Source organism: Mus caroli, chromosome 1 (genome assembly GCF_900094665.2).
Source record: "Mus caroli chromosome 1, CAROLI_EIJ_v1.1, whole genome shotgun sequence".
Lineage (NCBI taxonomy): Eukaryota > Metazoa > Chordata > Mammalia > Rodentia > Muridae > Mus > Mus caroli.
In genome coordinates this window covers 178,203,466-178,218,473 of record NC_034570.1, presented here as the reverse complement: position 1 = coordinate 178,218,473, position 15,008 = coordinate 178,203,466, and the positions used below count along the sequence as shown (strand labels likewise).

The 15,008-nt window shown below is 40.4% G+C and overlaps 1 protein-coding gene across 1 annotated transcript in view; it reads right to left on the bottom strand.

Moving 5' to 3' along the window:
• Positions 1-15,008, bottom strand: part of Ush2a (usherin) — a 673,376-nt gene that overhangs the window by 561,473 nt on the left and 96,895 nt on the right. The window contains exons 9-10 of the mRNA XM_021165303.2: positions 7,094-7,289; positions 4,317-4,447 (exon numbers count right to left, since the gene is read on the bottom strand). Coding sequence (XP_021020962.1) covers positions 4,317-4,447; positions 7,094-7,289 — 327 coding nt within the window. The remainder of the gene's footprint in view (positions 1-4,316; positions 4,448-7,093; positions 7,290-15,008) is intronic.

Sequence of the window (15,008 nt, the reverse complement as noted above, 5' to 3'; positions counted from 1 at the left end):
GCAGCAGGGGGAGCAGCAGCAGCAGGGGGAGCAGCAGCAGCAGGGGGAGCAGCAGCAGCAGGGGGAGCAGCAGCAGCAGGGGGAGCAGCAGCAGGAGGAGGAGCAGCAGCAGCAGGGGGAGCAGCAGCAGCAGGGGGAGCAGCAGCAGGAGGAGCAGCAGCACCACACCCCTCTCAGGACCCTTGTGTTATATATCCTTTCAAGTCCCCAGAATTTCAAATGTCAGATACTTGAAAAACTATCTGCAGCTGGCAAAACCATGCAAATGACTGGATTTTACAAAGAATCACTTATGTCCTTTTAGATGTTTATACTTTTGGTACAATATCTTAAATGCTACCTTTGTCTAATAATTTTGTGATTTTTGGCTCTTGGACTCAATGCTCCATTCCATTTTGATATATAATGTGTAGATGTATGTTTAGCTGTATAGGGTGAGGTAGAGAGCTAGCTTTCTTCTTTAGCATATGTATGCACATTTATTGTTAAAATTATGCTTTATCCAATGAACTGCCCTGACTTCTTCATCAAAGTATCAGGTTTTCATGGGTCTGGAGAAATGGCTCAGCAGTTAAGAGCACTAGCTGTTATTCCAGAGGAACTGGGTTCAATTCCTACCACCTGCATGGCAGCTCACAACTGTAGTTCCAGTTCCAGGGCATCTGGCACCCTCACACAGATAATAGAAGCAGGCAAAACACCCAGGCACATAAAATATGAATAAATAAAAATGAAAAAAAAGGTTTACTGTAAAGAATTTATTTCTGCAGATGGACATATGGATAGATATATATACAAAACACACACACACACACAGTGCTTTCTATCATATCCCATTGACAACTGTAAAACAGTAAAACAGTTTAAAATCAGAAAATATGTATAATTTAACTCACCACTGCCTTTTATGACTGTTTTAGACATATTCTTTGAAAAAATTAATTTTGAATCCGATTGCTCTGATCTCAAAAGGAGCCTTTGTATTTATATTTATGTATAAATTGTATTTTATATAAGGATAGTCTTGAATCAACAGGCCAGTTTGATGAATGATTCTGATTTTAAAACATTACATCATCTGACACATGAACATTTGAAAATGGAAAAACCCTCCTATTTAGTTGTCTTTAGTTCAACCATGCTTCTTAGTTTACAAAGTGTCAACTTTGCAAATCTTTCACTAAGTTCGTTCCTGAATAATTTACCCTTAAAATGTTTTATATGTCATAGTCTTAGTAATAACTTTGCACTGTTGCTGCCATGTAGAATTATATCTGATTTTTTCTGCATTTATCTTAAATCTTGAAAATCTGATAATTCATTAGTTATAATAGTTGGGGAACTTTGTTTAATTTAGTGCTTTGTTCATTTGGGGCTTTGATATTGTTTTGTTTGCCAGTGTGTTTGTTGGATACAGGCTTTGTGAGGTAGCCCAGTTATCTGGAATTCACACCCCTACTTGCCTAGCTGTAAGATATTGGATGTGGGCTTCTACATGCCACTTAATATTTTTTTAATGTTTTTTTTGTAAGTAATATGATTTATGTACAAATGGAGACATTTGTTATTCAAATCCCTTTATTTTGTTTTTGGTTTGATTTACATTGTTTAAACTCAGCAGGAAAATGTGAAATGGAAGTAGGCAGACGGACATTATTGTCTTGTGCCTATGAATTTTTCACTTTTCTTTTTCTGTTTTTAAATGTATGCATATGACTTGTGTATACTCATAACTCTCACCTACATATTGTAATAGCTTTAAATTACATACCTGATCTAAATTACACATACTGATATGTACCTAGACTTATTAGAAGAAAGCCATGCACCCAATTCAGGATGTTAGAACAAACAGTGATTATTTAGGTAAAATCTACAAGATATAGACACTGTAAGAAGGTAGGAACCATATCTCCTGTGTGTGTGGTATGTGTCTGTGTGAGTGTGTGAAAGTATGTGTGTGAATGTGTCTGTGTGACTGTATGTATGCTGTGTCTTTGTGACTATATGTGAGTGTTTGTGTGTATATGAGTGACTGTGTTGATGTGTGTATGTATAATGTGTGGCATGTCTGTTTGTGTTTGTATGAGTATGAGCATATATATATATATATATATATATATATATATATATATGAATGTGTCTGTGTGAGTGTCTACGAATGCATATGTGTGGTATTTGATATATATATATATGCACATATTTATGTGTATGTATCAGAGTGTGTATATGAGTGTATGAATTTATGATTGTGTGATATATGGTATGTATGAATGTGTGTGTGTAAATATATGTGTGGTGTTTGGTGTGTGTATTTATGTGTGAGTATTTGTGTGTGTGCGTGTGTATGTTACTGTCTGTGTGAGTTTGTGTGTTGTGTGTAGTATGTGTGAATGTGTTTGTGTAAATATGTGTGTGAATCTGAGTATGTGTGTGTGGTATTTGGCATATATATAGTATGCATTTATGTGCATGTGTGTATAGTGTATGTGAATGTGTGTATAAGTGTGTGTATGTGACTGGGTATGTATATTGTTGCTTGGTGTTTATGTATGTGTGTGTGATTGTGTCTGCATATGTGTGTTGAGTGTCTGTGTGACTATGTGTGTTTGTGTGTGCTATGTATGAGTCTGTGTGTGTAAGTATGTGTGTGACTATGTGTTCATGTGTAGTGTGTATGTGTGTGTTCTAGTTTGGTTTCTATTATTGTAAAAGCCACCATGTTCACAAATAACCACGAGAGGCTTTGTTATGCTCCACAGAGGGAATTTAGAGTGAATACTCCAGGCAGGAGCCTGGAGGCAGGAGCTGAAGCAGAGATCATGGGGACCACTGCTACCGGCTCTCTTCTAGGCTCATATTCAGCTAACTTTGTTCTAAAGCTTAGGCCCACCTATTTAGGGGTGGTATGCTCACTGTGGGCCAGGTCCTCCTCTGTCAATTAGAAATCAAGAAAATACCCACAGATGTGACCACAGGGCAATCTGAAGCTCTATTCCATTCAGGTTCGTTCTTTCTAGGTATGCTGAGCCGACAACCTGTATAAGCCAGCACAGACTTCAAACAGCAAGACATGAGGTGTGTGGAATGAGCAGTATGGAGCTGAAGTATGGTTTCACTAAGAAATGTGTGAAAACTGTACACTGAAGGCTGGGATGTAGAAAGTATCCTCTTGCCTGCCAGGACGTCAGGTTCAGCCTCCTGCCTCAGAAAACAAAGTTCTCAATGGTATCAAATAACCTAGATCTCGTTAGTCTTTCAGATTTGAGTGTCTCAACAAACATGGCCTCCTGCCATTCCCACACTTTGACAGCCCTCCATGTCTTTAATCTGTCTTTATTGATTCTATCATTCTGGTTTTAGAAACTGACTTGAAACAAGTCTTACTATATAACATAGGTTGGCTTCATGTTTGCTATCCGGCCATGGCTGGTTGGACCCAAACTGGTGAGTTTGCCTTGTAAATTCTTAGAGTACAAGAAATCACCAACTTAACTTGTTTTGAAAGTCTCTGTTCAGGGTTGGCTGAAAGTTATAGGATACATATACCTTGTCTTGAATTTACTATGTTTATGATGCAGTTTATAAAATGTTCTAAAACTGGGCATATTGTCTTGACCACTGTGTTCTCAACTGTTAAAAGTTATATGTATTCATTAAAATGAATAGTCATTGAGTTGGTTTTATTAGACAAGTTTTCTTTACCTGAAGTCATTTTGGATATGAGGATAACAAGACCAAATTAGAGATATTGACCATAGACTGAACACAGAGCTACTGGCTTAAAGAAGGACTTAGCAACCCAGCTTAGGGAAGATCAGACATTAAAATTTGTCACATATATAATAAGCATGTTTTAAGAATATAAACATATATTTCATTTTCAAACTAGGCAGGTAGAAATTTAGAAGCAGAGAAACATGACTTCCATTTGCGTCTTCAGGCAACTGCCTTTGCAGGACTTATCTTCTCCTGGCTTTGGTATTAAAGTGTCTTATTTATATATATATATTTAAAAATTGATACTTCTCTGCTTTGCAGTTTGCTTAGAATTGTACTCTCCAATTCTTTTTGACATTTACGAAATGAAAACGAAAACGAGTCCTTTGCTTTAGCATTTTCTGGCCACACAGCAGTCAGTTAACATTCATGCTGGACACCACTCAAGGTCCTAGCTACCTCAGTTGTCTCTTAAAGGCCAACTCAAAACTTCCTGGAAAATAAATAGTCTGGAGAGCCTGGGAGAGTGTCCCAGACTGATCTGTAGCAGGACAGCCATTGCTTACCTCCCAGGATACTTCCTGGGAGTAACTCACCACGTCACAGAGGAGGCTGCCATTTCTAGTCCCGGCCCTGTTACAGTCACAGTGCTTGCAAGCATCCGGGGCAGCAGGATCAGCACCAACAGGTCGGTAAAAGTAATCCTGGCACGACTCACAGTGTCTCCCTGTGTCAGGACAGGCTATGCATTAGGACTCATCATTCATTACAATCGGCCGCATAATTCAAGATTGAAGACGGTATTCCTTTGAGGAAATTCTGTAATTTTGGGGACGTCCATTTTAATGCACCTTTCATCTCTACCTGCCAATTTAGTGATCCGGAGCATATGAAACAGCGAACCTGTTCCAAATGGTGCTCTACTTCATTAAACGCCCATCTGCTGTGCAATACCACATTTCTGAGAAGTTTTGCTTTGTCGGGGATCATACATTCTAAAGGAATCCTCCTCTAAACTTAAAATTGTTTTTTCATGGCCAACCACTTATTTCTAGAGCAAAATATGAGGAATTGCTACACATAATGTCGATGACATCTACAGAAGAGGAAGGACAGAGGAGCACTGTGTCATGAATGTTCGTTGAGAGCCAAGGAGCTCACACAGGTTAAGACACTTGCTATTCTTGCAGGAAGACTTGAATCAGATACCCAGCATACACAAAAATAGCCAGATCCACCGGCAGCACAGACCAATCACCCAGAGACAGATGGATTCCTGGGCCTCATCCACCAGCCAGTTCATTCAAGTGAGTGAGTTCCAGGTAGAGAGAGAAAAGGTGGAGGGTGACTGACAAAGACACTTGATGTGAAATCTTGGTCTCCGCACATATACACATGATCAATATACATACATGTGATCACACAGATACAGAAAAATATACAGACATGTATCTTTCAGAAGTAAATTGTGAAAATTGGACAATGCTCTTAACATAATGGTTATTGTGCAGTTAATATGACTTTTTAGTGCATTTGTCAATTATATTTTTTTTTACGTCAAGTATCAGAATAAAGAAACTTGCTATATTTATATATACCAGGCAAGTCTTCTACTAAGTACTAGAAGACCCTGATATATTCAGGGCACAATGTAGTTCCTACAGCTTTCAGTTAATGAAGTAGCCCTTTACTCTGGCCATTTTATGAATAAAATAATAAATAAATAACATAAAAATAATAATTAATATGAAAAATACATATATAAAACATACATAGTATAAGATATATAAAATAATAGATATGAATAAAATAATAAGATTAAATAAATGGGTTCCGATGCTATGAGTAATTTCCAGAGCCAGTGTGGATGCTGCCAAAGCCAAAGAAAGAATCTGAAATAAACTTTCACATTTTCAATTTTCCTATTGAAAACCATATACCCTGTTCTGACATTCCTAGAAGTGGACTCAATATCAGAAAACTGGATACTCAACTAAAATTTTCAGTTTGAGTGATATTAGCTTCTGATGAATTAAAAGTTAACTAAATTCTTAATGTTTCTAGAGTGTTGACATTCACAGTTCTGATGGGGCCCCAGTCTGTGTCTCTACTCTAGAGCCTGCTCTTGCATGAGAAGCCCAGGAATACTCACCTTCATGGCTTAGGTCCCTGGCCAGGGTCTCATGCTGTTTATATGGTTGGTACTTATCTAAATCATTGACTCGTGTCCTTGGGTAGCACGCTTTGGTCTATTGTAGTTGAATTATATTTCAGACACTGATACTACCTGCTTCTGCTTTAATGCAAATAATGTTCTTCAGAAAAATAGTGACTTTAATGACTAGTAGAAATTACCTGTTACCATTGAACCTACAGAGACTATTTATCACCTTCTGTATTTATAGCCTTTTTTACTGTGTGTGTGTGTGTGTGTGTGTGTGTGTGTGTGTGTGTGTGTGTGTTGGACATGTATGTACCATGTGAGCCTGAGGAGGTCAGAGGACAACTTGCAGGAGTCAGTCTTTCTTTTCCACTGTACTGGCTAGTTTTGTGTCAACTTGACACAGCTGGAGTTATCACAGAGAAAGGAGCTTCAGTTGAGAAAATGCCTCCATGAGATACAACTGTAAGGCATTTTCTCAATTAGTGATCAAGGGGGAAAGGCCCCTTCTGGGTGGGACCATCTCTGGGCTGGTAGTCTTGGTTCTATAAGAGAGCAGGCTGAACAAACCAGGGGAAGCAAGCCAGTAAAGAACATCCCTCCATGGCTTCTGCATCAGCTCCTGCATCAGTTCCAGTCCTAACTTCCTTGGTGATAAACAGCAGTATGGAAGTATAAGCTGAATAAACCCTTTCCTCCCCAACTTGCTTCTTGGTCATGATGTTTGTGCAGGAATAGAAACCTTGACTAAGACATCCACCATGTAGACTTTGGGGATCCATCTCAGATTGCCAGGATCTCCATTAAGCCCCATTTCCTATAAACCACTGTGTTGGTCTATGTACTTATAATATCTTCAAAAGATGACTGGTTTCTGTGTAAACTCTCAGTAAAGGTAACACACCCATGTGTGAAACCAGGCCCAAAGAAGATGGGAATGTAAGTGGTACAAGTAAGTTTCTGTAAGGATGTATCAAGCTGAGCTAGGGTAAGCTGTATGAATTACAAGTTCAGTCAATGATGTGAACCCTCTTGTAGAAACATCTTCCTGCAAACTCAGTGGTTTGATGAAGCAGCTTTGCTCCCCAACTTAACAGCATGAAAGCTCATTCCTAATTAAGATAACAGAATCATAATTTAAAATATTCCTGTATCTAGAGATAGACACCTGTGGCCCACAGGCTGAGCCAGCCACTCAGGACTTGGGATTACCTGTTGTGTGATGCTGACAGTCATCACAGACTCCTCCACCACCTCTGTTGTGCTCCAGGGGAAATGGGTCCACAGAAGCATCGTAGTGACAGCTGCTGGCATGGCTGTGGCACTGGCAAGGCTTACAGTTGAATGCATGAATATTGTCGCCACTGCGGAAAGGCTTGTCATTATAAAGAGGGGAGCATCGATCACACTGGAATGACAAAATGTCAGAAGATATGGGAAGCCTTGATGACTTTCTCGTATACCCGCCACTGTCAGGTAATGGAAATTTAAAGCTTGTGAGGGAAGAACCTCTAACTGCTTTGTCTGTAAAAGAATCTTTTAGAAATCAGAAGAAAAAGGCATGGATTAGGATTCTTCTACAACCTTTAAAATGATGTTGGAATATTAAAATCTCTCTATGCTTAGCTCTAGAATAGTAGAGGGAACCACAAACAAGCAGTAAAATGAATATTAAATTATCACCCTGACCTTTCTGACTTTGCAATGAATTGGGAAGCGAACTGATCTCACTAGCTGTAAGAATCTTTTTGACCCCATGCTCTGGGCTTCATATTCCAGCCACAACTCCAGCTACTTTAGCAGAAGCCAGGCCCATTCTAGGGACCCCAGGTAAGACACCGTCTACCACCTGCTAACACTTCATAAAATGTGTTATGCCCCAATAACCCCAACTTCACCTCCTCCCTGGACCCCATATCCCAGCTCATAACTTTGTCAGAAGACGTCCTCTTTACTGGAGGCCGGGTAGTACTAAGAATTCCAGAAACCAAGCAAGTACCCAGAACCCCAAAGGCCACAGAGGTACTTGGAACCCCAGAGGCAATGTGGCACTCAAACCTCAGAGGTCCCATAGGCAGCAAAACCCCAGTGGAGACACCCTACTGGACCAGAATACCAGGCCATTTAGGCCAGAAGACCAAGGAGTAAGAGAAAAGACAATGGGAGGAGCGGGGAGGGAGACATCTAACAAAGATAAGCTCAGAAATCACTCCTAAAACTTTAATAACATAAATGCAGAGGCCTAGAAGCCAGCGTGAGATACAGTCAACAGCAGCAGGGCATATGACACCACCAGGACCCAGATGTCCCAGTACAGTAAGGCTGGGATAGTCCAAAACAGCTGACACACAAGAAAGTGACTCTAATTTCAATCGTATGAAGATGACAGAAGCCCTTAAAGAGGATTTGAGTTAACCCCTTAAAAATACAGGAATATATAATCAAACAGGTGAAGGAAATTAATAAAATGGTTCAAGACATGAAAATAGAAATAGAAGCAATAAAGAAAACAAAAACTGAGGGGATTCCAGAGATAGAAAATCTGGGTACGCTAATAGGAACTACAGACACAGCATCACCAACAGAATACAGGAGATGGAAGACAGAATCTCAAACATGTAAGGTATAATAGAAGAAAGTAACACATAAGTCAAAACATGTTAAATCTACAGATTCATGACACCAAACATATGGGAAATCTTGTCCACCATGAAAAGATCAAAAGAAATAACAGGGATATGAGGAGGAGAAGAATTTCATCGACATCTGCCTTCATCTCATCTCATGCTTTGGTGTGCTGACATAGTCCTTCCTTTGGTGTGCTGACATAGTCCTTCCCTGTGCTGTGCTGTGCTGTGCTGTGCTGTGCTGTGCTGTGCTGTGCTGTGCTGTGCTGTGCTGTGCTGTGCTGTGCTGGGCTGGGCTGTGCTGGGCTGTGCTGTGCTGGGCTGGGCTGTGCTGTGCTGTGCTGGGCTGTGCTGGGCTGTGCTGTGCTGGGCTGGGCTGGGCTGGGCAGGGTGGGGCTGGGCAGGGTGGGGCTAGATCACCATGCTAATCTGTTTCTTGAAGATGCATGTTTGTACAGGCCAGTTACCAGCATGGAGGTAACACAACACTTAGTCCTCTGCCTGAGAAAGGAAACGTGATTGGTCACTGATCTTGTGAGCATAATCTAAATGACAATTCAAGGGTTGAAGAGACATCAGCTCTTTATGTCAAGGAAGTAAAAATTATCACTGATGATTTAGGACCAATGAATTGAAATATTAACAAAAGGACACTGTCCATAGTTCAGAAATGTCTCCCTTTGTATTTTTAAAAAGAGAAATATATATAAAGAATTCTCTTTTCTCTTGTTTTGCTATTTCATAGTATACATTTTATTTTTATTTTAGTATTTTTACTTCAGCTTATTTTTTAATTATTCTGGTCCCCCTCCAGTAGACTGTTTGTTTATTTGTTTGTTTGTTTTTGTTTTGCATACCCAGAATGGCATGTCCTACTTTGCTCCCCATGTCTTCTATCTATGTACTGTCTGTCTGCCTGCCTGTCTATCTGGCTGTCTTCTGTCTGTGGTGTGTGTCTGAATCTGTACCTGTTTAACTCTCTCTTGCTTGTCTCTCCCTGTGGCTGTTCCCTAATGAAAAGCTTTGCTATTTGTTGAACAGATAAGAAATCATCACGTTTGGAAAGAACAGGGGATGTTTTACAGAAAGCTTTTAGAAAGTTGTATAAAGGATGAACTTTACTGACTCTAAGTGGCCCCATTGATTCAGATTGTAAACAAATGAGTATTTTCAAGCAATGTACTAGCAAGCAATATTTATATGCTGCATGCAGTATTCGTGGTGGGTATTTCTTTTTTTTCTTTTTCCTTATTTTATTTTTTATTAGATATTTTCTTTATTTACATTTTAAATGTTATCCTCTTTCCTAGTTTCCCCTATGAAAACACCCTATCCCTTCCCCTCCTCCACCTGCTCACCAACCCACCCACTCCTGCTTCCTCTCCCAGGAAGTCCTCTATACTGAGGCATAGAAACTTCATAGGTCCAAGGGCCTCTCCTCCCATTGGTGGCTGACTAGGCCATCCTGTGCTACATATGCAGCTGCAGCCATGAGTTCCTCCATGTGTTTTCTTTGGTTGGTGGTTTAGTCCCAGGGAGCTCTGGAGATACTGGTTAGTTCATATTGTTGTTCCTCCTATGGGGCTGCAAACCCCTCCAGCTCCTTGGGTACTTTCTCTAGCTCCTTCATTGGGGACCCTGTGCTCAGTCCAATGGATGGCTGTGAGTATTCACTCCTGTATTTGCCAGGCACAAGCAGAGCCTCTCAGGACACAGCTTTATCAGTCTCCTGTCAGCAAGCTCTTGTTGGCATCTGCAGTAGTGTCTGGGTTTGGTGGTTGTTTATGGGATGGATCCCCTGGTGGAACAGTCTCTGGATGGTCCTTACTTCAGTCTCTGCTCCACACTTTGTCTCTGTAACTCCTTCCATGGGTATTTTGTTCCAGCTTCTAAGAAGGACTGAAGTATCCACACTTTATCCCATTACCCCTCCCCTTTGCCTCTAAGAGGGTGCTCCCCCACCCCCGCCCCAGGCCCTCACTTCTTCACTGGCATATGACTTCCCTGGGGCATCAAAAAGCAAAGACTGTGAGTTTTTCCTTCCTATTTAACTAAGGGCAAAAGCAAATAGAGAAGAAAATATGTAAGCTACATGACCGTCGGGTCACAACATTCAGAACCAGGGGAGCAAATCTGCAGTTGGTTTTAAGGAGCATACCCGGTCAACTTTCAAGTCTCTCCAATATTCTTGTGGTAACAAAGTTCTTTTTAGCTGTCACTATTTCTATGTCATGGGCTGGAGAAGCTGCCCTCTGTCCTTCTCCCACTGTCCTCTAGAGACACCCATACCATGCCTCTGTCCTTCTGTCCTCCAGAGACACTTATGGCATGCCCTATTCTTCTGTCCTTTAATGACCTGGGTGTCATATTCCTGTTCTTTTGTACCAAAGCCTTGGTTCCCTTAGAATCCTCTCCTAGGAGATCCTAGTTACTCATTTTTATAAATTCCACACTGTCTCATAGCAAGAGTAGAGAGGTAGTTGCTGATATGGTAGCTGAAATTCACTTCTCTAATACCAATGTCCAAAGAGATCTTTTCTTTGAAGCATTTAGGACACACTAATGCTTGGCAGCAGGCAAATGTTTGCACACAGTGTTTATGGTGAGATCTGTCTCAAAAAGGCACATATAGCCTTTAACAAACAACAGATGCAACGAACTCCTTTTTGTTCCAGTTCTTCAGCCAGCTAATTTCTTTTTTGAGATAGTTTATTCCATATATCACAGACTAGCAATGAAGTCCAAGGTGGCCCTGAAATTATAGTTATTCTTCTGCCTCAGTTTCCCAAATACTGAATTTATGGGCAGACGCTATGGTACACTGACGTGAAGAAAAGAGAAGAGAAGAGAAGAGAAGAGAAGAGAAGAGAAGAGAAGAGAAGAGAAGAGAAGAGAAGAGAAGAGAAGAGAAGAGAAGGGAGGAAGGAAGAAAGGAAGGGAGGAAGGAAGGAAGAAGAAGGAAAAGGGACAAAGGAAGAAGTGGAGGAGGAGCAAGTTGTGGGATAGACATCAGAAAGTATAATTCATGTTCTTACTGACAACAAGAAAATCTGTGGTGGAATGTAAAGTATGTGTTCTCGATGTACTGAATCCTAAGATAAACATTTCAAATGCCCTCCCATCAGTAGAAAAATAGATAAATATACCTTGGTTTATATGCTCAGTAGAATAGTTTTCAACTATAAAGAGTGGAATTGTGTCATTTGTAGCTACATGGGTTGAACTATTAAATAAGTCAGCTCAGAGAAAGAAACAGGCTGTGTTCTCACTTTCACGTGGAAGCTACACTAGTAACAGCTGAGACAGAAGAGAACTCACTGAGGCTGCGGCAGCCCAGGAGGAGAACTGAGGGTGGAGAGTCAATGAGTTTAGTGGCAAGGCAGTTTGTAGGAGGAATGAATTCTGATGTTCTGAGCACCAGTGACAGCTGTAGTTGGCACCGACTAACTGCAAACTTGAAGCAGCCAGTTGAAAGGATCTAGAAATCACAGGCACTCAAGGACAGGCACATGACAAGAATCTCCGGGTAATCATTACACACTGTGCACACGTGCTAAACTACCATGCTGCATCACATAAGTATCTATATGCATTGATAAAAACGTTTACAAACAAACAGACTATTTTGTTGTATTGTAGGACCTGGATCATAAAGTATTCACATTTTATTTCTCACTTGGTAACATTATAATATTTTATAATAACCTGTACCTCTTCAAGTCTATTTGTGCCATTTATTTCATGGAAATGGGAACTCATACTTTATACTGTTGTAGTTTTCAAAAGGAGGATTGGTTACAGTTTCTAGAACATAATTGACCCTTAGAGAACATGACCCATTCATGTTCTACAGTATGATAGCATCAGCAATCAGAGATTAAACTGGTTAGGGAACACTGAAGGGGAAATTCCTGGTTTCTTTGGAAACTCAGTTGTATCATGTGATGATTTTTAATGGAAACTGTCCTATGAGTGGATATTTTGCTGAGAACAGACATATTCTGCTTCTCTGGAAGTTGCCTAGACAAAGGGCATGTGATGTATTTGCTAGAGCAAACACTTGAGAGGACATGTGGTGTTTGGAAAATATATAAGTATAACCCAACAGACATTTCTCCTTGCTATGGTATTGGTTGACCTTGCCTTCTTTGCTGATCATAGTTTGTCATGACTTCATAGAGGGAAAGGCATGAAAAAACTTCTGGTGGTGTTCTGGTGACTTCCTGTTGATTCTGTGTGGACTCAGGCCAACCTGCAAAACCTCACAGTTTCTTCTGGATCAAGCTGCTGTTGCTGATTTGTGAGTGGTGTTTGAAGGTAGATTGGTGTACCACTGCTAATTTGTGTGAACTGAACTGCCAATATCCTGATAATGAAGATCGGAATGGCCCAGAAGAACTACTTCTAAACAGGTCTGCATCACCCCTTTGCCTTATTAACCCTTTCTTTCCACTACCATTGGTGGGGGATGGGCTAGAAGGGAGGAAAACACATTGAAGAACCCTTACAAAAGTAGGTTATGAAAAAAAAAATCAAAGCCTACAAGACACCACCAATGCTATCGAATTAAGTTAGTCCTTATCCACTTTACCCCTGCAAATGCCAGTTTCTTCAACTCAAAAGGGAAGTGAAGTCAGAATGTTACCAATGGACTGATAGCTGTGGGGATAACCAGAGGATGTGACCTCAAGTCTGGGTGGCTGCATCAGAATGTATAACACAATGCTATGTGAAGCACTGTCATTAAAACCTGGGGATTCTGTGACCTTCAAGGACCATGACCATGATTTATTCAGACTGTGGTCTATGCAATAAACCAAAAAGTAATATATGAAAGAACGTTATTTCTGGGACACTTTATCGTGTGTGTCTATAACCAGCAGAAACATTACAGAGCTCTACTTCCAGGTAGCTCCAGCTGTCACTGGGATGCAACTGTCTCTAGAGAAGAAGCACTCTACTTGGAAAAATGGAAGAAACGGGGAAGTTCAAGTCCTTGTTCTTGGGATTTGAATGGAAGAAATGAACATCCAGCGTTGCCTTGCTCAGAACCATCCCCCATGCATCTGCCCTTGAGTCCTTGATTCTTTAAAAACTCGGTTCTAAGAAACAACCTCAGCTTGTTTTCTATTAAAATTTGTTTTTGTTGCTGTTTTGATTTACTTCAAAAAAAATCTTATAGAAAGAATTTTCTCACCCCAGGGTGATGTTTCAAATGATACTTTCTTCATAAAAGTTGGTGGGGAAGAGTAAGGATGTGGGAGTGGGGCTCTGTGGCACTGGTCACACACACAGTCTATGTTCCACAACGTAACCGCAGGCTGGAATTAGAGAGAGGAGCAGATCCAGCAAAGATGGCCTCTGATGTCCATGGAAACAACAAGTTTTTTTTTTTTATTTCTTTTCCTTTTGATGAAATGCTTTTTTTCCTCATTTGATATTTTGTCCTTATTTTCAACCTACAAGCCACAATCGCAAGGCCTGTCATAAGACTGAATTAACTGCTCTATCAATGCTCCAAAAACCACAATCCTTGCTTCTTGATGTTTTCGATTAAAGATGAATTTTGCTACAGGCCTGTGGGATGGTTTTGATCCTGGTCACTAGTTGCTATTGAGACAGCAAGGCTTCCTTTGGCGTACAGCCTTAAGACATAGGCAAAACAGGCAACGTTATGTTTCTTGGTGAAGATAAACACATTTATCAGTTTGGGCATTTTAACACTATAAATACTAGAGTCATAGGGATTCATCAAGATAATTAGTTAGTGCAAATCCACCTTAGGATGGCTTTTTACTGTCACATCACGCCAACACAGGAGCCAGTTTCTGCACATAGAAACTTCTCTGTGGAATTGCTTCAGATTTCAGGAAAGACCTGACCTCTTGAGATGTGTTTATTACACTGAATGAATAAAATGTTTTCAATGCCCCAAAATAAGGATACATAATGCTTAAACATAATGCATATACTTACAAGTGCACATAGGTATTCATAATATAGTTCAAATTTTAAAATTAAGTTCAAGTGTTTATCATGATCTTACTTTCTAGGTAAAGGCAGTTCGGTTATGTATGCAGCCAACTTTAGGGAGACAGAGAAAAGACTAGAGATTTACACACAGTCCCAGTGTTATCAGAGCTGAAAGTAGCTGTGAGCTGCTGGCTGGAAATCTCTGTGGGTGGCAGGAACACGTGGCTTTTATACTTTATTAGTAGTTTTTTTTCCCCCATAGTATATGTTTATGGTAATATATTACAATGCTTTTGATAATTGGAGGAAGCACATTCAGTTTTCTCTCAGTGAGACTTTAGGTTGTTGGATGATGCCCTGGTGCAGGTCTCCACACATGGCAGGATAGACTCAATGGAAATTCGATTTGGTGAGTGATGAGAGAGAGGGGGAGAGAGAGAGAGAAAGAGAGAGAGAGAGAGAGAGAGAGAGAGAGAGAGAGAGAGAGAGAGAGAGAGAGAGAGAGAGAGAGACAGAGATAAAAGAGA